The 23,505-nt window shown below is 43.0% G+C and overlaps 1 protein-coding gene across 1 annotated transcript in view; it reads left to right on the plus strand.

Annotated features, from left to right (window-relative positions):
- Positions 1-1,159: 1,159 nt before the first annotated feature.
- Positions 1,160-23,505, plus strand: part of CYB5B (cytochrome b5 type B) — a gene marked incomplete at both ends in the record, with an annotated part of 42,200 nt that continues 19,854 nt past the window's right edge. Inside the window, one exon of the mRNA XM_084256711.1 lies at positions 1,160-1,321. Within this exon, the coding sequence (XP_084112837.1) occupies positions 1,160-1,321 (162 nt within the window). The remainder of the gene's footprint in view (positions 1,322-23,505) is intronic.

A 23,505-nucleotide genomic window follows, 5' to 3' on the forward strand; every position in this document is an offset into this window, starting at 1 on the left:
TGGAAAACATTCAAGAAGGGCCTTTTAGTCTTCAGTCCACATTCTTAAGCATCCTGAGACTCCGTGCATGAAAGATGTGTGGCAGTGGTGACAGTCTTCATACTGGGGCCTAAGTGTCTGGGAACCCTGAATCCAGGACCCTTTGAGGAAGCTTATAGGACGCCTGCTACTGAGAAACCCCAGTCCAGAGGTGCGGGGGTGGGGTGGGGTGAGAGGATTCACCAGACACAGAGTGGGGAACAGAACTGGCAGCTCTACTGAGACCCACTGCTGAGGGGAGCAGCGGGCAAGACAGAGGTCTGCTGCGCCGTGGTGGTAGTTCCCTGGTCAGGGATCGAACTTGTGCTGCAGCGATCCAGGGATCGCTTCATAGGTTGTGTCTTAACCCCTTGCGCCACCAGCGAGGTCCCACGAAGTCAGTCTTACTGGTGGCAGAAACACTACACCCAATCTCTATCCTAATAAGGTCGCAGGCTCCGTCACTCCGCCTTTTCCAGCACCATCTATCTATTACTCTGTGCCAAGTGCTCTTGCAGATACTCTCTCATCGGCCACGCTTCTCTGTAGGACACAGGATGCCATGCGCAGTGTCCTGATGAGGTGACGGCCTTAGAGAGGAGACGCCCCAGAGCGCGGCCTGGAGGCTGCAAGGCCGAGATCAGCCCGGCACTGGCCACCGAGGAGGCGGGGAAAACGCGCCTCCGGGACTCAGGAGGGGTCCCCGGCGAAGGCAGGGGCAGGGGGAAACTGGGAACTCGGCTCCCTCCGGCAGAGCTCCGCAGGCCCGCCTCGGAGCGAAGGGGAAGCCTGTCCCGGGTGACACCTGCCGACCGGCTTCTTCAGTCCGTTTCCAAAATCACGGCATCTGATTGGAGAGATAGCGGGGTATGGGCGGCCCTGGTTGGCTAGTGGGACCTCGAGCCAGGCCAACGCCCGAGGGTCAGGCGGGGAGTGGGCGGGATTTGGAGCTGAATCCCTCCTTTCATTGGCGAAAAGAAGACGACCCGGGCACTATTCGGAAGCCTGATTGGCCGTTGCCAGAGCCCGCTCCGGCCGTGTGGTTCCCAATTACGGAAGCCGGGAAGGCCCGAGCGCCGCGTTCCCTGAGGAAGTTCGCGCGGAAGCCCGGGTGGCAGGGCCGGAGAGACTCCCAGGCCCCATGGCGTCCGTGGAAGCCAGCGGCAGCGGTGGGAAAGGGCAAGGGGTCGAGAAGCCCGTCACTTATTATCGATTGGAGGAGGTGGCGAAGCGCAACTCCCCGGAGAACATATGGCTGGTGATTCACGGGCGAGTCTACGATATCACCCGCTTCCTCAACGAGGTGGGGGCCCCGGGGGGCGCAGCCCCAGGGAGGTGCAGGGGTGCGGGGTAGTGGGGCCGGCGAGGCAGTGGGGGGTGTGGGGGCGTGAGGGAAATGACGGCTGGCTGAGGGCCACGAGGCCTGCGACGAAGGGTCACGACACCCACGCCCCCAGGGGGCAGGTGGGGAGCCGAGGTCTGCTTGCCTTTCCCGCCTGCGCTGGAGGCTCAGACCTTCAATTACAGAGGTTACTTCACGCGTGCTGAGCACGGACTGCCCGCCGGGCTGGCTCCAGGCCGTCGTTACCCCCATTTTACAGTGAGGGAAACTGAGCCTCAGAGAGCCCGAGGACACTCAAGGTCACACACTTAGCAGCCCGGCTCTGAAGAGCCCCAGCCTCTCCTTTCACTTTACCGTCTGAAGTATAACCGTTTGGGGGTTTTTATCTTGAGAAGAAGCTGAGATCACCCCTACCCCAAATACACTGCCTCCCCCAGCCCCCTTTTCTAAATTGGAGTTGACCTTGACGCCAAAAGGTCTCGAGTTTCCTTTTTTTTTTTTTTTTTTTTGCGGTATTGAGTCAGGTTTTGTTATCTTAAATCTTCAAGGCTGTTGTATTAGTTCTCAGTAAAGAATTTCTGGAGACCTTTGTATTACAGAGTTGGTGGTGTTTAGTTTAAGGAAAAGGATAGGCATTTGATTTGTTTAGACCTCATGGGTGTTATCACTTGCAGATTTTTTTTTTAAAAGATTTATTTATTTTTATACAAGAGCTGGGGTACAGGCCAGAGGCGCAGGAGGGTGAGAGGATTCACCAGAGACAGAGTGGGGAGCAGAACAGGCAGATTGACTGAAATACACTGCTGAAGGGAGCAGGGGGCAGACAGGAGAGGTCTGTCATGCCATGTGGGAATCTCCCTGGGCAGCCGGGAATCGAACTCACGCTGCAGAGGCTGTGGACAACTTCACAGCACTGTGCTCAACCTGCTGCGCCAACGGGGAGGCCCCACTTGCAGAAATTTTAGACCATTTACAATGGACAGTAGCATGAGTTTTGACAAATATAAGAAATAAGGGTATTTCCATCAATCCAAAAGTTCCCTTTTGCTCCTTTGAAGTTGTTCCCCCACCCCAATCTTGGATGAACCACATAGATGTAAATTATATATAATTTTTGTGGTGTGAATCATTTTATTTTGAAAAACAGATTGATAGTGGTAATTACTTGCAGGTCTTTCATGCTGTAACCTTCCTGTAACTGAGAAAACAGTTCTCTCTCTCTCTTTTTTTTTTTTTTTTTAATAGAGGCATGTTATTTATTTATTTATTTATCTGTTTGCTTGTTTTGTTTATACATGCACTGGATACAGTCAGAAGCGCGGGAGGGTGAGAGAATTCACCAGAGCCAGAGCAGGGAGCAGAGCAGGCAGAAGGACCAAAGTACACTGCTGAGGGGAGCAGCGGGCGGCAGGAGAGGTCTGCACGCCATGTGGGACCCTCCTCTGGCGGCCGGGGAGCAGCCGGGGATCAAACCAGCGCCGCGGAGGCCACGGGCAGCTTCGCAACCCAGCGCTCAACCGCTGCGCCACCGGGGAGGCCCCAGTTCTTTCTTTTTTAACACTAAAGCACAAGCTCTCTGCTTCCGCTACCCCATGTTTTGATTACTTTAAAGCCTACCTTCTTGAAGTGGAGACTACAGTCATGTACCTATTTGGTTATCTCTAGATTCCTGTTCTCCCATCCACATATGGAATAGCCCCTTCCTAAGTTCTCCAGAGAGTTCTAGGTAGACAAATCAAAGTACCCAATGCTGCTTGAGCCACATTCCTGTTTTAATTATGTTTTCCATTCTCCACATCTTAGCAGCCAGTGCTGGCCTTCTTCCTACCTCAGAGATCATTACTTTTAAGTCTCCTCATTGGTACTTGATCACCCTTCTAAATGTCTGGCAACCTCTGGTTTATGTTCTCACTCTGTACCCAAACCTTCAGTGACTATGTCGCCACTCATAGCTTTACCCACCTGTTTATTTTCATCTGCCTCCCCTGTGTGCAGATAGCTTTTCCCATTACCTGGTCTATAGCTGGCCCCCACAATTTCATAGGCCAAGACCTGTGGGGCCTCTCCACTCAGATATCCTCCAAGTACTGCAAACCTACAGGTGACTCCAGCCTATGTTCCCTTTTAATGGATGGGCACAGCCATTCTCCCAATTCCTTACATCAAAACCCTGGGATGCAGGTAGGTATATGTAACGTCACCCTGTGATTTCCCTGGACCTACTGTGGAAAAGGCTAAATCATGATCTCAGTGTAAGTACAGGTGTGCATCAAGTCCCTTATGCTGCTGGTTCACAACAGAGACCCTTAACATGTCCTGAACAGAGGTGTATGCCCTAGTTTGGATTGGCCCCTAGGCAACTGCAGAAGAAGACCTGGGGGAAAGCAGTTCTTTTCTGCTAGTTTTTTCTCTGAAGCAAAATTTTCTATTACTTTGGGGCCTGGGGAAGAAATCGCTACATCCGGATGCATAAATCTATAAAAGTCTTTAAAACTTAAAGGTTTCTAAGATTATTTTTAATCTTCCAGGGCCCAATAAATTAACACCATTAGAATTTAGTAACTTCTTGGCATTTGTGTGGTATATGGCATTTAATACTTTTTTTTTTTTAATAGAGGCATGTTTTTATTTATTTATTTGTTTGTTTGTTTGTTTATACATGCACTGGGTACAGTCAGAAGCGCGGGAGGGTGAGAGAATTCACCAGAGCCAGAGCGGGAGGCAGAGCAGGCAGAAGGACCGAAGTACACTGCTGAGGGGAGCAGCGGGCGGCAGGAGAGGTCTGCGCGCCACGTGGGACCCTCCTCCGGTGGACGGGGAGCAGCTGGGGATCGAACCGGCGCCGCAGAGGCCGCGGGCAGCTTCGCAACCCAGCGCTCAACGGCTGCGCCACTGGGGAGGCCTGGCATTTAATACTTTTAAAAGTGCTTTCCCATTATTTCATCCTTGAGATAACTAGTTGAAAGTGGCTTGGAAAATAGGGACCCTTATTTTGACCAGGTTGTTACAGGTTCAGAGAGATATTGGTCGTACAGTTGGTAAGTAGAGAGATTGATTTAGATAGATCCCTGGTTTTCTCTTGTCTACATGTCATTACAGGTTTCCCCCACTATCTGAAGACAGACTATTCCTATTTGGTATGATTTGGTAGGTTATTTTTTTTTACAGATTTATTTATACAAGAACTGGGGCACAGGCCAGACGTGGGGGGAGGTGAGAGGATTCACCAGAGACAGAATGGGGAACAGAATGGGCAGACTAACTGAAGTACACTGCTGAGGGGAGCAGCGGGTGAGACAGGAGAGGTCTGCCGCGCCATGTGGGTTGCTCCCTGGCGATCTGGGAATTGAACCCGCACTGCAGAGACTGTGGACAGCTTGACAGTGCTGCACTCAACCCGCTGCACCACCAGGGAGGCCCTGGTAGGTTATTTTTTGGGTCCAGGTATGCTAAAAGATTTTTCCATATAAATTAATGGTAACAGCTTTCCCAGGCCTATGACATAACCTGCCAAATGGAGCATTCTGCTTTTGAGTAGTGGGAGAAATATGTACTTCAGAATTCTGGCTTTAGCTATGCCCTTTGATGTTCCCTCCATAATAAGTTTTAGTTACAGTTTGTAGCATGTTAAAGCATAGTTTATATTAGGTAGACAATCATATTTTTCAGTTGTGGCTTCATTTCCTCCCAAATTTCTTCTTGATTGATTTAGAATAGATGATGAGCTTGCAAGAAACACTCCCTGTTATAGAGCATATAAATTCTTCAGTCTTCAATAATAGTTTGCTCACTTGGTTCACCGCATGGTCACTGAGCCAGAGATAGCACAGGTGTGCCAAGAATGCCCTTGGAGCTTGAGCTTCAGCTCTACCTGCAGCTAGTCATTCTTACCTCTTCTGAAATATCTGTTTTCTTGTTCATTCCAGATCCATTCATTCACATACTGTTTCAAACATGTGTTAGGTGTATGCTATGTGCCAGATACCATTGTAGGTATTGGGCAGTGAATGTTATAAACATGCCCTCATGGAGATTACGCAAAGTAAATGCTAAAAAAAAAATTTGCTATCTTCGTGGTAGGTGCTAACAAGAAAAATAAAGCAGAGGACGATGGCCTGTATGAAGTGAAGGTGTGATGATGGGGGTGAAATTTTAGGAATAATGGCCAGAGATGGCTTTTTTTTTCCCTAAGATTCATTCATTCATTCATTCATTTATTTATTTATGCAAGCACTGGGTAATTGTCAGAAGCATGGGAGGGTGAGAGAATTCACCAGAGCCAGAGCCGGGAACAGAACAGGCAGACTGACGAAATACACTGCTGAGGGGAGCAGCGGGCTGCAGGAGAGGTCTGCGCGCCATGCAGGACCCTCCTCCAGTGGCCGGGGAGCAGCCGGAGATCGAACCGGTGCTGCAGAGGCTGCGGGCAGCTTCGCAACCCAGCGCTCAACCACTGTGCCACCGGGGAGGCCCAGAGATGGCTTTTTTAAGATGGCTAAAGACCAGAGGAAATAGAGAGAGAGAGCCATGTGGCTAACTGCAGGAAGAGCACACAAGGTCAGAGGCCTCACAGTGGCGTGTATCTGGTATGCTGAGGAAGAGTGAGGGAGGCCATGGAGGCTACAGAATAGTAGATGAGGTCAGCATGATCCAGGAAGAGCAGGTCATGTGTAGCTTTGCAGGTTTTAGGAAGGATGTTGATTTTTGTTCTAATGGAAACCATTGACAGGGAAGTGACAGGTGACCTCATGATTTAATAGCATCACCTGATTGCACTGTTCGTAAGAGCTTGAAGGAGCACAGGGTCAGAACTGAGGAGCTCAGGACCTCCTCGGTGGCGCAGCAGGTTGAGCACAGCACTGTGAAGCTGTCTGCAGCCTCTGCAGTGCAGGTTTGATTCCTGGCCAGCCAGGGAGATTATCACTTGGCACGACAGACCTCTCCTGTCTCGCCCGCTGCTCCCCTCAGCAGTGTATTTCAGTAAACTGCCTGTTCTACTCCCCACTCTGTCTCTGGTGACTCCTCTCAACACACCCCCCACAGATATCTCTGGCCTGTACCCCAGCTCTTGTATAAAAATAAATAAATCTTAAAAAAAAAAAAAAAACCCAAAAACTGAGAAGCTCAGTTAGAAGCTGTTGTAGTGATTTGGGCAAGAGGTGGTAGCTTGGACCAGGGTGCTGGCAGTAGGGTTAGTGACAAGTATGAGATTTTGGGTGTACTGTGATGGGCTAATAGAATTTAATAATGCTTTGGATTTGGGGAGTGAGAGAAGTCGATGATACCGAAGTTTTTACCCTCCAGGTCTGAAAGAATAGAGTTACTGTTAGATGAGAGGGGGACAACTTATAATTGGTTTTCTTTTTTTTTTTTTAAAGATTTATTTATACATATAAGAATGGGGTACAGGCCAGAGTTGGGGGGGGTCAGAGGATTCACCAGAGACAGAATGGGGAACAGAACAGGCAGATTGACTGAAATACCCTGCTGAGAGGAGCAGCTGGCAAGTCAGGAGAGGTCTGCTACGCCATGTGGGCAGTTCCCTGGCCGGGGATTGAACTCTTGCTGCAGTGGCTGCGGACAGCTTCATAGGTTGTGTTTTAACCCCTTGTGCCACCAGGGAGGCCCTATAATTGGTTTCCATCATCTTTCCGATCTAAAATGCCTTTGGGTTCCTCCTTATAAAGGAGTTCCTCAACCTAAATATCTTGCACTGTTTAGTGCTGTCTGGTTTTCTTTTTGTTAATGGATATGTTTAGAGTCTGATCCTGGGGTTTGATTGTGGTAATTTAGAATTGGTAATGTAATTGAATTATCTTTCCCCTAAAAGATTAAATTTGCATTTTGAGTCACTTTGTATTGGTTTATGAAATTATGAGTGAAAAGTTAGAATCCTGTCATAGTAGACATTGTTCTATCACTTAGTGCTTTAGAAAAATCACGTAAGGGCCTCCCCGGTGGCGCAGCGGTTGAGCGCTGGGTTGCGAACCTGCCCGCAGCCTCTGTGGCACCGGTTCGATCCCTGGCTGCTCCCCGGCCACCAGAGGAGGGTCCCACATGGCGCGCAGACCTCTCCTGCCTCCCGCTGCTCCCCTCAGCAGTGTACTTCGGTCCTTGCCTGCTCTGCTCCCTGCTCTGGCTCTGGTGAATTCTCTCACCCTCCCGTGCTTCTGACTGTACCCAGTGCATGTATAAACAAAAACAAGCAAATAAATAAATAAATAAAACATGCCTCTATTAAAAAAAAAGGAAAAAAAAAGAAAAATCACATAAAAAATGCTACAATACCTTATGACATGGACTAGAAAATGTCAAAGTGCATCTTCCTTAGCAAGGGTATGATTTTTTGAGCCTTTGTTTCAGTTAGTATTTGTTCTCACTATGAATAAAAAGAGACAAAAGTTTGAGAACCTCTGACTTAATGGAAAAATAACCATTTCTGAGAGGATTAACTTAAAATAACCCATTGTGATTTTAAAGCTTTCTATACATTATTTAGTGACTGTTAGTGTAAATGGGACTATTACTTTCGTGCCTGCCACATATATTGGGTAGCATTTTATTCATTCAACAAATATTTGTTCAGTGCTGAGTTCAGGTACTACGATTCTGATACATAAAAGTAAGTCGTGTGTTCTTGAAGCTCTCCTTCCAGGGGAGACAACAAATGAAATAGTTTAAAATGATAATGCTTCCTGTGAAGGAAACAAACAAGGAGTTGAAAAAGGAAAATAAGTTGGAGGGGAGGTATCTTTAATATGTGACATAGGAACACCTGGGTGAGAAGATGACTTTTAATAGAGCTGATAAGGTACTTCCTTTGGGAAGAGTAGATAAAAGAGCTTTCTATCAGCATTTCCAACAATCAAAGGTTTGGCACATTAGGGCCTGAAAGCAACTGTGGACCAAAGCTTGTCAGGAGCCAGGACAGATAAGGGTGGGTAGGAAGTATGGATTTGACTATCAATATAATACAGTGAGGGGTGTGAAACTGTTTTCCAAGTAGATTACTTTTGCTGAGGAGTCTAGTTTAGAAGGGGAAGCAGCACAGAAGGGAAGAAAGGGAAACTCTTTTAATCCCAAGAATTTGTTTGAATTCTACATCTTCTGCACATATACCAGTAGATGCAAATGTATAAAGAAGTACAATCATAGTATTCTTTAACTGAATTATAGTACATATTAATTGATTTTGTTTAGTTGTAACAATATAGTATTTATTGGGTGTTTAAGTGCTTTTCATGTTACTTCTCTTTTAATTAACCATTCCAACAATATTTTAGAGATGAGAAAACTGGGGAGCAGAGGGGTAATAAAATTCTGTGGGCTGGGGTCCTGCCCGATAGCCTGTGCCTATGATATTAGGGTTTGTCTCAGTTTTTTTCATCGTTGGAGGGTATGGAATTAGGTATGTTTTATAGCCACTTTCTTTTGCATTTAGATATAATTTGAAAGGTTGGGGATGTGACATAGGAAAGTTACAACAGGTACCTTTTTCTGGAACCCAGCTAATTTTTTCATTTTTTGAATAGGTTATCCAGTTATACCTTGAAAAGCCTCTGCCCTTATGCCTAGTTCTACTGCCTCCCAAAATTAACTGCAGTTTATGTATTCTCCACGGTTTTGTTTTGCATATGCAAGCCAGAGTGAATGTAGTCCCTCCCACTCTTTTTATACAAAAGGTAGCATACTTTACACGCTGACCTGTGCCTTGCTTATTTTTACTTGTTTATCTCTGTTATCTTTGCATATTAATACCTGAACAGTCTCTTATTCTTCATAGAATTTTTTTCATGGGCCATAATTATTCAGCATTCTCTTCCTTAGATAAACATTTGGGTTGTTGGTAATATTTTGCTAAGTTTGTTGTTGTTGTTGTTTTAAAGATTTATTTATTTATGCATACAAGAACTGGGGTACAGGCCAGAGTTGCAGGGGAGGGTGAGAGGATTCACCAGAGACAGAGCAGGGAACAGAACTGGCAGACTGACGAAATACACTGCTGAGAGGAACAGCGGGTGAGTGAGGAGAGGTCTGCTGCACCATGTGGGTAGCTCCCTGGCCAGGGATCGAACTTGTGCTGCAGTGGCTGTAAATAGGTTCACAGGTTGCGTTTGAACCCCTTGCGCCAGCATGGAGGCCCTGTTGTTGTTGTTTTTAAGCCCCTAAGTCAATTCTGTTGATATCTAATGTACATACAAAAAATGTACAGATTTTATGTGTAGAGTTTTCACAAATGTCTCCCCTTTGTAATGACCATCACAATCAAGACATAAAACATTTCTGTCACCTCTGCCCCAAACCATGATTTGATTTCTAACACTAGAACAGTGAGCACTTTTTGTGACCAACTTTGCTTCACCTATCTGTGAGAATCACCTGTTGTTTTCCATGTATCAGCTATTTGTTCCTTTTGATTTTGCTTTATGAGTATACAAAACATTTATTCACCTGCTTGACATTTGGGGTGTTGTCTTTCTTTTTTTTTTTTCCTCTTTTGTCTATAATGATGAAAGCTGCTATGAACTTTGATGGGTAAATCTTTGTGTGGACATGTTTTCTTTCTCTTGGGTCAGTAACCGTGAGTGAGATTGCTGGGTCATATAGTTTTGTTTTTACTTTTAAAGCAACTGTCAGACTTTTCCCCAAAGTGTTCACATCATTTTACGCTCCTAGCAGCAAGGCACAAGTGTTCTAATTTCTCCACAACCTCATTGACATGTGATGTTTGTTAGTCATTTTACTTTTAGCTGGTCTAATGGTTGTGTATTTGTGTATAATTATGGTCTTAACTTGCATCTCCCTGATCACTAATAGATATTGAGTATCTTCATGGACTTATTGGCCGTTTGTCTTCTTGTGAAGTGTCCATTTTTTTAATTGGGTTGGTTTTTTCATTATTGACTTGAAAGCCGCGTTTATATATTCTGGATGCAAATCCTTTTAGATGTAAATATTGCAGATACTTTTACCCATTCTATATTTTGCCATTTCATTTTCTTAATGTCTTTAGAAGAGAATTTTGGTGAATTCTTATACACATGAAATAAAATTCTAATGGCTAGGTGTTGGTTTTGCATGTCTAGTTGTTTTCTTACTTGACCACTTAATAGTTGCGTAATCTCGGGCAAATTAGCTAGTAAAGGTCCTTTCCTTCTGTAAATGGAGATAGTAGTACCTCTACCAGAGTTGTTTTTGTGACAGTTAATTTTTATAGACTTGCTATGGTCCCTGGCATAAAGAGCTCAGTAAATGTTAGCTGTTGTTTTTATTAGTAGTAGGAAATTAAATACATTGTTTCCTCTGTATCTTGCTAAGTGGCAGGTGCTCGGAAGAGAAAGTGAAGACAAAGATGAATGATTAGCTTTGAACTTGCAGAGAGTATGAGATTTTTGTAAGTAATTGTTGAGCAAGGGAGAGTGTGGTCTTGCCTTAAGACTGAGAATACAGGTTCTGTTTGGTGCATCCCAAGCTCCCCCCCAAAAGTGTTAGTTTGACTAATAATTCTTAGTGAATTTCTCCAAAATTAGTCAAGAAAGTGTGATTTGATCTTTGCCTACCTTGTGGAATTCGCAAATCTATAAACAGTGCTTTGTTTTCCTTGAGCAGTCTCAGGTGGTTAGTCCTGGGAAAGGCTAGAAATAAAATGAAGTTTAACCTCCAGCACTGTCCAGGTGAGATCTGTAACAACAAATCGACTTTTCTTATTTATTCATTTTGCATGTGGCATGGGTACCTCACACCAGAAAAGGAGAGGGGCATAGGGAGAGAAGAAAGAGTGAGTGCTCCCTGGGTCTCACTGAGTTCTAGATATCATGCTGTATTCTGGAACATAACCTTGAATAAAATAATCTGGTCCCTATTCTTATGAAGCCTGTATGAAGTCTGGTGGGGGAAGAAAGACAGTCCATAAACAGTTGTGATAAATAATCATCATGATGGTGCCTGAGGAATTGTGAGACTCTATAATAGTGGTACCTCATCCGGTGGGGATAAGGGTATCAAGTTATGTTTGGACCTGCAGACCTGAACTTCACACCCTGGCAGTGGTCACTTTGCCAAGGTTACACCCTGTCTGGCAACCATCAAGTTAGCCTCCTCTTGGTGACAGCCCTGTGTAACTGAGCTCATTCTAGTCCAAATGCAAATACCCATGGGCCTGCATCATTTCCTCCTGTTCACCACCCAGGTTTGTTATCTTTCTCTGGCCAGTCAGATTGTTTTTTAGGAAGTAGTTTTTATACTCCCCCAAATATTAACCTTCGTGTATTATTTTGGTGAGGTATTCTCATGATCTTTTTGGCTAGTGGTCCCTCTTTCCATCACCCAGCCTAATTTTGCAGCTTCCGCAGTCCAACTTAATGTTTCTAGCTTTTATTTTCCAAGTCAGATGTCTTTAGCATATCCCTATTGTTAAATTTTTATTACATCAGTATGGAATTTCCACCCACAGAGAATTTGTAATTTTTTCCTAACAAGATTTTTACTCTGTGACTATTTGCCATTTTTCACATTCTCTACTTTTCTGTCACTTTCCTTTCCAAAGAATGAGTATTCGGGAATTATTAGTTTCTATTAGTAAATTGTCCTCTTTCTTTTCTATATTGAAGCATTGATTTTCTTCCTCTTTCCAATAGTGCTCAGTAAAGAAAAGCCAACATATTCTGTGGACAGTTTGACTGACCAAAGTCGTCCTGAGGACATTAAAAAAATTGCTTTATATTTCCCTTGACTGAGAGAGATAAATAGATCATGGTCATTGTTTCATCTCTTTTGATTAGGATCAAGGTTGCAGTATAATTTATTTGAAATGTTTTATTTGTACTGTTCTATAATGCTTACATAATATACATTGAGACAAAGTCTATTAGTCTTAAAGCACAAAAGTTATCCAAGTCAAAAGAATCTTTTTTGCAAATTCATACAAGATTTAAAAGCAAAGCAGGGGCCTTCCTGGTGGAGCAAGGGGTTAAGCACCCCACTATGAAGCAATCCACAGCCTCTGCAGCACGAGTTCGATCCCCGGCCGGCCAGGGAGCAACCCACATGGTGAGGCAGACCTCTCCTGTCTTGCCTGCTGCTCCCTTCAGCAGTGTATTTCAGTCCGTCTGCCTGTTCTGTTCCCACTGTCTGTGGTGGATCGTCTCTTCCCCCGCATCTCTGGCCTGTACCCCACCTCTTGTATGCATAAATAAATAAATCTTTAAAAAAATAAAATAAAAGCAAAGCAGGTCCTAGGAGAAATGGGAACTATGTATACCTTATATTAGGTTTACTTTAAAAATATTGGGAGGAGGGGCCTCCCCGGTGGCGTAGCAGTTGAGTGCTGGGCTGCGAAGCTGCCAGCAGCCTCTGCACCGCCATCGAGGGTCCCACATGGCGTGCAGACCTCTGCTGCCACGCCTGCTGCTCCCCTCAGCAGTGTCCTCCGTCTGTCTGCCTGTTCTGCTTCCCGCTCTGGCTCTAGTGAATTCTCACCCTCCCGCACTTCTTTTTATTTTTTTTTTAATTCTTTTTTTTTTTATTTTTAATAGAGGCATGATTTATTTATTTGTTTGTTTGTTTGTTTGTTTTGTTTATACATGCACTGGGTACAGTCAGAAGCGTGGGAGGGTGAGAGAATTCACCAGAGCAGGGAGCAGAGCAGGCAGAAGGACCGAAGTACACTGCTGAGGGGAGCAGCGGGCGGCAGGAGAGGTCTGCGCGCCATGTGGGACCCTCCTCCGGTGGCCGGGGAGCAGCTGGGGATCGAACCGGCGCCGCAGAGGCCGCGGGCAGCTTCACAACCCAGCGCTCAACCGCTGCGCCACCGGGAGGCCCCCCGCACTTCTGACTGTACCCAGTGCTTGTATAAATAAATAAATAAATCTTTAAAAAAGAAAAAAATATTGGGAGGAATTTGATTGTCCAAAATATTTGAATAGTGTAGGCAACCAATCTAGATTACGGAGTATCACTCCCAGACACCTGTAGTCTTAACTTGTCTTATGTGATTCAGGAAAATGCTGCGTTTTGTCTTATGTAGATTATAGGTATATAAATCTTGCTTTCCTGTTTTTTTAATTATTATCACAAAATAAATGTGACAAAATTTTTCATTTTAATCTTTTTTAACTGTATAATTCAAGTAGTAATTGCATTTGCAATATTGTGTAACCATCACTGGTATTTCTAAAACTTTTTCATCACATCAAACAGGAACTCTGTAACCATTTAGGCAATAACACCTACTCTCCCACCCCCTCCCTCTCACCAAGTTCCCGGTAACCTGTAACCTGCTTTGTGTCTGTGAATTTGTCTATTCTAGGTACCTCATAAATGGGGTCACACAATATTTGTCCTTTTGCTTTTGCCTCTTTCACTTAGTATGATTTTTTTTTTGTTTTTAAGATTTATTTATTTATTTATACAAGCACTGGTACAGTCAGAAGTGCGGGAGGGTTAGAGAATTTACCAGAGTCAGAGCAGAGAGCAGAGCAGGCACACTGACAAAATACACTGCTGAGGGGAGCACCGGGTGGTAGGAGAGGTCTGCACTCCATGTGGGACCCTTACCCGGTGGCTGGGGATCGAACCGGCGCTGCAGAGGCTGCAGGCAGCTTTGCAATCCAGCGCTCAACTGCTGCTCCACCGGGGAGGCCCTAGCATGATTTTAAAACATTTTTATTGTGGTAAAATAGACATAGGATAAAATTTCCTTTTAAATATTTGGAAGTGCACACTTCCGTGGCATTTAAATACATTCACATAGGTGTGGGACCATCACTACCGTACATCTGCAGAACTGTTTCATCATCCTACACTGACACTGCCCGTTAAACAGTAATTCCCCCTGGCCGCCCTTTCTTCCAGTTGCTGGTACTCACTGTTCTACTTTTCATCTTCATGAATTTAACTACTGTAAATACCACCTATAAATAGAGTCGTGCAATATTTATTCCTTTGTATTTGACTTATTTCATATAGCATAATGTCTTCAAGGCTGATTCGTGTTGTAGCATGTATGAAAATTTCACTACTTTTAAGACAGTAATATTCCATTATAAGTATGTATAGAGCACATTTTTTGGTCTATCTTTTTAAATTTAGTCTGAAAGTGTTGTTATCTATTGTTTCCATTCCTTGGCTTTTATGGGCAATGCTGTGGTGAACGTTGATATTCACCGATCTGAGTCCTTTGGCATTTCAGAGTTTTTATACTACCAAGTGGGTTTATACATGGTAGTGGAACTGCTGGACCATATGGTAATTCTGTGTTTATTTTTTTGAGGCATCTCCAAACTGTTCCTTTTTTTTTTTTTTTTTTTTTAAGATTTATTTATTTATTTATACAAGAACTGGGGTACAGGCCAGATCTGCGGGAGGGTGAGAGGATTCATCAGAGACAGAGCAGGGAACAGAACAGGTAGACTGATGAAATGCACTGCTGAGGGGAGCAGCGGGCGTGACAGGAGAGGTCTGCCTTGCCATGTGGGATTCTCGCCCAGCTGGCCGGGATCAAACCGGCACTGCAGAGGCTGCGGACAGCTTCACAGTGCTGTGCTCAAGTGCCTGCGCCCCCAGGGGAGGCCCCAAACTGTCCTTCACAGCTACAGAACCATTTTACATTCCCAGCAGCAGTGTTGGGAACCAGATTCTCCATGTTGTCTCCAATACTTGTTACGTTCCAATTAGAGCCACCCTAATAGGTATAAAGTGGTGTCTCATTGTAGTTCAATTTGTATTTCCCTAATGATTAATAATGTTGCCTCTTTTCTTGTACTTTTGGTCCTCTGAGTATTTTTAGAGATATGTTTATTCAAATTATATGGCCATCTTTTCACTGGATTCTCTGTATTTTTGTTAATTTGGAGTTCTTTATATATGTTGGATATTAATCTCTTGTTAGATACGTGATTTTTAATTATTTTCCTTTTCACTTTCTTGATAATGTCCTCTGATGTACAAAGATTTTTTTTTTTGCTTTTTTTCAGTTTTTTTTTTTCTTTTTTTTTTTTAAATAACAAATTTTATTTTTATATTCCCCATACAATTGCAGCCCCCCCATTCTGACCCCAATCCCTCCCCTCCCGCCCCCTACCCCCCAAAAAGTGTCTCTGGTTCATAGTTTTTTGTTGATTTTGATTTTCACTTTCTTATAGTTATTCATTTTCCTGGTCCCTTATTTAAGTTTTCTAGATCCCTGCTATGAGCGAGACCATCCGGTATTTTTCTTTTTCTTTCTGGCTTATTTCGCTGAGCATGATCCCTTCCAGCGCCATCCATGTTGCTGCAAATTGCATGTGTTTATCTTTTTTGAATGCTGAGTAATATTCCATGGTATATATGTACCACATCTTCTTGATCCAGTCATCTATTTTTGGGCATTTGGGCTGTTTCCAAAACTTAGCTATTGTAAATAGTGCTGCTATAAACATAGGGGTGCAGGTGTTCTTTGGAATGGATGTTTCTGTGTCCTTTGGGTAGATACCTAGGAGTGGAATTGCTGGATCATATGGAAGCTCTATGTTTAGTAGGTCCAGAAATCTCCACACAGCTCTCCATAGTGGTTGGACCAGTTTGCACTCCCACCAGCAGTGCAGAAGAGTTCCTTTTTCTCCACACCCTCGCCAACATTTGTTGTTGCTAGTTTTTTTAATATGTGCCATTCTCACTGGTGTGAGATGGTATCTCATGGTAGTTTTGATTTGCATTTTCCTGATGACAAGTGATGTTGAACATTTTTTCATATGCCTGTTGGTTATTTGCATTTCCTCTTCAGAGAAGTTTCTTTTTAGCTCTTCTGCCCATTTTTTGACTGGGTTATTTTCTTTGTTGTTGCTGAGTCTCATCAGCTCTTTGCAGATTTTTGTGATCAGTCCTTTATCATTAGTGTTGTGTGCAAAAATGTTCTCCCAGTTGGTGGGGTTTCTCTTTGTTTTTGTTATTGTCTCTTTTGCTGTACAGAAGCTCTTTAATTTGATGTAGTGCCAGCTGTTTATCTTTGCCTTCACTATCACTGCTTTGGGTGATGTGTCTGTAAAGATGTCTTTGATGTGCAAATCACGTAGTGTTTCGCCTATATTTCCTTCTATATATTTTATGGTTTCAGGTCTTATGTCTAGTTCTTTAATCCATTTTGAGTTGATTTTTGTGTATGGTGTGAGGTAGTGGTCAAGCTTCATTCTTTTTTTTTTTTTTTTAAATTTTTTTTTTTTTATAGAGGCATGTTTTTATTTATTTATTTGTTTGTTTGTTCACACATGCACTGGGTACAGTCAGAAGCGCGGGAGGGTGAGAGAATTCACCAGAGCCAGAGCGGGAGGCAGAGCAGGCAGAAGGACCGAAGTACACTGCTGAGGGGAGCAGCGGGCGGCAGGAGAGGTCTGCGCGCCACGTGGGACCCTCCTCCGGTGGCCGGGGAGCAGCCGGGGATCGAACCGGCGCCGCAGAGGCCGCGGGCAACCTCGCAACCCAGCACTCAACCCGCTGCACCACTGGGGAGGCCCTCAAGCTTCATTCTTTTGCATGTAGAGACCCAGTTTTCCCAGCTCCATTTATTGAACAAACTTTCTTTGCTCCAATGCATAGTCTTTGCTCCTTTGTCAAAGATTAGTTGACCATAAATCTGTGGGTTTATTTCTGGATTTTCTATTCGATTCCATTGGTCTGTATATCTGTTCTTGTTCCAATACCATGCAGTTTTGATGATTGTGGCTTCTGATGTACAAAGATTTTTAATTTTGATGGAGTAAGTCTCTCCTTATCAGTAATTATTACTTTTTTTTAAATTAATTTTTTTAAAGATTTATTTATTTATTCAAGCACTGGGTAGTCAGAAGCGCAGGAGGGTAAGAGAATTCACTAGAGCCAGAGCGGGGAGCTGAGCAGGCAGAAGGACCGAAGTACACTGCTGAGGGGAGCAGTGGGCGGCAGGAGAGGTCTGCGCACCATGTGGGACCCTCCTCCGTTGGCCGGAGAGCAGCCGGGGATCGAACTGGCGCTGCAAAGGCTGCAGGCAGCTTCGCAACCCAGCGCTCAACGGCTGCACCACCGGGGAGGCCCCAGTAATTACTTTCTGTTGGTTAAACTCTCAATCAAAAGATAGAGATTAGCAGAATGGGAAAAAAGATGATCCAATTCTATGTTATCTACAGAAAACTCACTTTAGACCCAAAAACACTAATAGTTTGAAAGTTAAAGCATGGAAAAATAAGTCCTTTGCAAATAATAACCAGAAGAGCAGACATGGCTTTACTAGAGACTTCAAGTCAAAAAAAATTTCGTCAAAAAATGGCTTTTGATGGGCACATAGTTTCAGTTTTGCAAGATGAAAAACGTTTTGGAGATGGATGGTGCTGATGGTTGCACATTATACATTCTCACCATGAGTGCATGAAGATTCCAGTATCCCCACATCCTTGCTCCTTCATCTCACTTTTTTTTTCATTTTATATGTCCTAATGGGTATCTCATTGTGGTTTTGTTTTGCATTTCCTGAATGATTACTATGTTGAGCATTTTGTTTGTTGGCCATTTGTATAATATCTTAAGGGAAATGTCTATTCAAGTCCTTTCCCTGTTTTTTTAAAAATATTTATGCATATAAGAGGGGTGTAGGGCAAAGGGTGTGTGGGGAGGGGTGAGAGAATTCACCAGAGACAGTGGGGAGCAGAACAGTTGGATTGACTGAAATATATTGCTGAGAGGAGCAGCGGGTGAGACAGGAGAGGTCTGCTGTGCCATGTGAATAGCTCCCTGGCAGGGGAGTAAACTCATTGCTGCAGTGTGGCTGCTGATAGCTTCATAGTGCTGAGACTTAACCCCTTATACCACCAGGGAGGCCCCCTTTGCCTGTTTTATAATCAGCTAGATGATGCTCTTGTTAAGTTTAGGAGTTCTTAATATATTTTGGGTATTAATCCCAGGTTGACATATCTTCCATTCTGTAGCTTGCCTTTTCATTTTGTTGATTATGTCCTTTGAAGCATGAAAAGTTTTATTTGATGTAGACCTGTTTATCAATTTTTGCTTTTGTTGCCTGTGCTTTTGGTGTTATATTCAAAAAGGAGTGCCAAGTTCAGTGTCATAAAGCTTCCCCCCACACACAAGGACATTGGGCTTTTTCAAATTTAGGGTCATATTGAATAATGCTGCTATGATCATTTGTGGACCTGTGTGTCTAAGTCCATGTGTCTGTCTCCATGTCTTATAGTTGTATAGTTGGGGGCTTTTGCTTTAAATTTTTTTTTCTTTAATTTTTTATTGACTTTTTTTTAAGATAATTATAGGGTCATATGCAGCTGTCAAAAAGTAATAGATTCCTTGTGCCTTTAACTCATTCCCCCAATGATAACATTTTGCAAAACTGGTACAATATCACAGCTGGGATATTGGCATTCATCGAAGCCACAGGCCTTTAATTCTGACTTTCCCAGTTTTACTTCAATTTGATTTGTCTTTTAATTAAAGAGAAAACAGGATCGTTTACTTAGTAGCATCTAGAGTCATTTGTTCTGATTACTCAACATGCAAATTATATCTGCCTCTGATACAGAAATGGCATCTTGCCGCTTCTCTGGGACATTTAATCCTGACGAAATTATTCCTGGGCAACCTTTATCTATGTATCTGCCAGCAATTACCCTCTCTCCCTTCTTATAATGATATGTAAACTCTCTTATTCAGAATAACTGGGTCTTTATTTGAGTGGCCATAAATAGTACAGAATCATTGAATTTTTTTCCTAGTGGTTTTGAGTATTCTGAATTTAACCCATCTTTGGTCATCCTGAAGGGACTTGAGAATCCAGCAGTGTCTCACAGTCACCCAGAAGAACAGTAAGAGACATAGAAGGTTTGTTAGGTCTATCCTGGTCCTGAGTATTCCCTCTGAAAAAGAATTTATTTGAATAAAATGTTAACACCTTAGCTCTTTATATCATCCTACAGAGATTTGAAATGAACAATGCAGGGAAATATATTTTGTTCACCCCTAATTTCTAAATTTTTCGTATTGAAAAATATTTTGCAAAAGCAGTTATTAAAATGCTAGTGCATACATTTAAAGTAAACATACAAGGAGTTTGGAGCCCAAGAAAACAAGAGTTTACTTTGGTTAGAAGTCAGGCTGATTGTACATGATAGTTACAATTGGCAGTGTTTCTTCCAAAGATTGAATTTTTGCTGAGTTTTTATAGGTTATTGCCAGCTTGACTTTTCCCCTTTCTCTGTCTTTCATTTCTGCAGTCACCAGAAGAAAATTTTAAAGCATTAAAAAAGTGGCTCTTTCCTTATAAGTCTGCCAACACCCACTCCTCATTATCGCTAGTTTCAGACAAAGGGGAACATGGTTCTGATAAGAATGATCCTTTGGGCCTCACTGGTGGTGCATGGGGTTAAATCTCAGCACTGTGAAACTCTCAGCCGCCACTGCAGCACGAGTTTGATCCCCAGCCACGCAGCTGACCCACATGCTCTTGTCTCACCTGCTGCTCCCCACTTTGTCTCTGGTGAATCCTCTCACCCCCCGTACCTCTGGCCTACACCCCAGCTCTTATATGTATAAATAAATAAAATAAATCTTAAAAAAAAAGAATTATCTTTGCTGCACATCCATAAACTCAGAAATTCTTCTTTGTAGCTTAGAAACTCCAGGTCAAATGAAAATTATAAGGTTAAAGGTTATTTTGAGACCCTGCTTGGTGTTCAAAAAATACAGGTCTCTAATTCCTTTTTCAAAGTGGACGTCTTGGGCTGTGAGCTCCTCTTTTTGCCATCGGGTAGTGTCTGCTGGTGATGTTAGCTCCAGAACTTTCCACTTGGTCTTGAAAGCTCTGTTGGTATCTTTGGGTATGGCCATGACTGCTGTAGTCATCTGCCCCTGCATCATTTCTGATTGGTCATTGATATTACCTTGGCCCAGAATCAGAGAGTAAATGCCCTGAAAACCCAAATACATAAAGGGAGTGCCAGAAGGCAGAATTCACCAGGATGTAGCTAATGTTAGTAGTTCAATTCCTTGCTGTAATCTAGGCTTACAGCAGGATTGTTGGAGGCCTCCCTGGTGGCGTAAGAGGTTAAGCATCAGCACTATGAAACAATCCACAGCTACTGCAGCACGAGTTCAATCCCTGGCCAAGGAGGTGACCCACATGGCGCAGCAGACCTCTTCTGACTCGCCTGTTGCTCCCCTCAGCAGTGTATTTCAGACATTCCGCCTGTTCTGCTCCCCACTCTGTCTCTGGTGAATCCTCTCGCCTGCCCCCCCCCCCACTTCTGGCAGACACCCCAGTTCTTGTATGCATAAATAAATAAATCTTTTTTTTAAAAAATACAAGATTGTTGGACATAGGACTTTGGTTGTAACAGTGTCTGAGAATGTCATGTTGATTCATCCCCCATGAAGAATCAAAGGGAGGCTGTTTTGTCCCATTCATCATGTCCATGAGCATAATGGGATCAGTCATATAAGAGAAAGTGATACTATGTACTCTTGTTTTTTAAATGCTTCCTCTGGGTTTTTGAAGTAATATTTTACATGCCAAGGACTATTATGGAGTATAATTAATTTCCATTTTCCCTGAAGACTGTGCTTCATATTAGGTGTTAACTGTCAGATACTTGTTCCTGAGTGTGCTTCTTGTCACTCTCTAACAGGATGATAAATCCTGGTGGATGGTGCCTGCAAAGAAAGTAATGATAAAGATGGGTAGGACTATCCAGAGACAGAGGTTGGAGTTGAATAGCAGCTTCTGCCCTTAGCCTGGGAATTATTTTCGCTAGGACTGACCAGACTCTACCCCAGTCTCAGACCCAGTGCACTGCCTCCACCTGGAGTGCCAATATTATTTTAATATTGTCTAAAGTTTATAGAGTTCTAAAACAGAAGCTAGGGGTTCCCAGAAATCTCTCTGCTTGATCTAAATTATCTGTTTTAAGACCATATTTTTTTTCTTTTCTATTTATTTCTATATATGTATTTTACATCATTGTTCATTTTTGTACAGTTTGTTTTCTCCTCTCAGTTGTAGTCCCCATAAAATTCCTACCACCAAGTCACCCATGAACCATCACCATAGTCTCTTGTGCTCTTCCTACCCCTGTTTTAATCTCGCTCCCTCCCACTCCCCTGCTGAATAGCTCCGCTTTATAGTTGCCTGCTAGTTTTGTAAGACCACATTTTTGAGTGAGAGTTACTAAACCTAGGCTTTTTGTTAAAAAAAGATTTATTTATGAATACAAAAACTGGGGTACAGGCCAGAAGTCGGGGAGGGGGGATGTGAGAGGATTCACCAGAGACAGAGTGGGGAGCAGAACAGGCAGATCTACTGCAATAAACTGCTGAGGGGAGCAGCAGGGAGACAGGAGAGGTCTGCTGTGCCATGTGGGTAGCTCCCTGGCCAGGGATCCAACTCATGCTGCAGTGGCTGCTGATAGCTTCATAGTGCTGAGACAACCCCTTGTGCCACCAGGGAGGCCCAACCTAGGCTTTTTTGATTGCTCTGATGCCCCCTTGCCTCAGTGGGAAAAAAAAAAGGACTCTAAAAGTATACTGTATGAATTTACTTGTGTAAAAGCATACAATTTTGTCTTTTCCAAATTTGCTGCATTGAAAAAGATTTTTAAGTATTCTGCTTTCTCTGTTTATTTGTGGTGAGAGATTGGTGACAGTGAGAGTAATTTGTAGTTATAGAAAGAACTGTGTTGAACGTCATAAATTCAGTCATTCCCTGACGTTCCTCCTGCTGCTGAGGGTTGTTATGCTTTCACTCTCTGGTTGGGATATGTCTTATGGAAAAAAATGCTTGCCATAGTTTGGCTGCATAGAGCATACTGGCACTTAATTCCAAAACAAATGGTTTAACACAGCACAGAGGTTTCAAATGTAGTGAGAAATGAGTGGTTGTTTCCTTATTCTTGCTTTAAAACCACATGCTTAAGTATTAAAGAGAGAGAGTCACTCACTGGGTAGAGACCTTTTAGGAGACACTAGCACATTATCCTTAAGTTCAGGGAGCTTATAGACAAATGACTGTCACTGCAGGTTACACATAGAATTTTTGTGCTTCATTTGATTTTGTCTTTCAGAAAAGGATGAGCAAATTTGTGCTCTTTTTTTTTGTTACACAAAGTCACTATTATAAAAAGCATTACTTGCTATTTCAAAAATAATAAATCTAGATATGTTGAATAATGTAAATTCTAAATTTGCTATTTGTGTAAGTAAATATTGAATGTTTAAGTGAAGGATTGCTAAATATAACTCTTCAAAAATAATTTACTGAGTAGGTAATGTTTTACTTAGTAAAGTAATTTCAAAAGGGCATGCAGTGAAAAATTTTCCTTCTCTCCTGACTCTCAGCTACCAGGTTCTCCAGTGTTTACAGCAAGATTTTATGCACATGCATGCCTTAATCTGCTTTTTAAAATCATGGGTGACAATATATTGTACACATTGTACCATTCCCTTTTTTAATATAAAATATCTCATTGAATATAATAAACTACTCATACTACCTCCATTTTACAAATAAGGAAAGAAAGACATCTCAAGTTTCTTTTTTTTTTTTAAGATTTATTTATTTTTATTTATTTATGCATATAAGAAATGGGGTGTAGTCCAGAGGTGCAGGGAGTGAGAGAATTCACCAGAGACAAAGTGGGGAGTAGAACAGGCAGATCTATTGAAATACATCACTGAGGGGAGCAGCAGGCGTGATAGGAGATTTTTGCTGTGCCATGTGGGTTAGCTGCCTGGCTAGGGATCAGACTCAGTCACAGTGACTGGCGATAGCTTCAAAGCACTAAGACTTTAATCCTTACACTACCAGGGAGGCCCAACATCTCAGTTTCTTAAATACTTTTCCAGGGTCTTATAGCTTGTAAGTTACAGGTAGCCTCTATCTCCTCGGTACAGTGGCAGTTTTGGTACTACTACTTTAGATAACTTTTTATTTTGAAACCATTTCAAACTTACAGGAAAGTTATAAGAATGGAGTAAAGAATTCAATAAACACTTTATCATTTTTTAAAAGATTTATTTATTTATGCATACAAGAACTGGGGTACAAGCCAGAGGCGGGGGCGGGGGGAGGTGAGAGGATTCACCAGAGAGAATGGGGAGAAGAACAGACAGATTTACTGAAACACTGTTGAGGGGTGCAG

This window comes from Talpa europaea, assembly GCF_964194135.1.
Source record: "Talpa europaea genome assembly, chromosome: 16".
NCBI classification, from domain to species: Eukaryota; Metazoa; Chordata; class Mammalia; order Eulipotyphla; family Talpidae; genus Talpa; species Talpa europaea.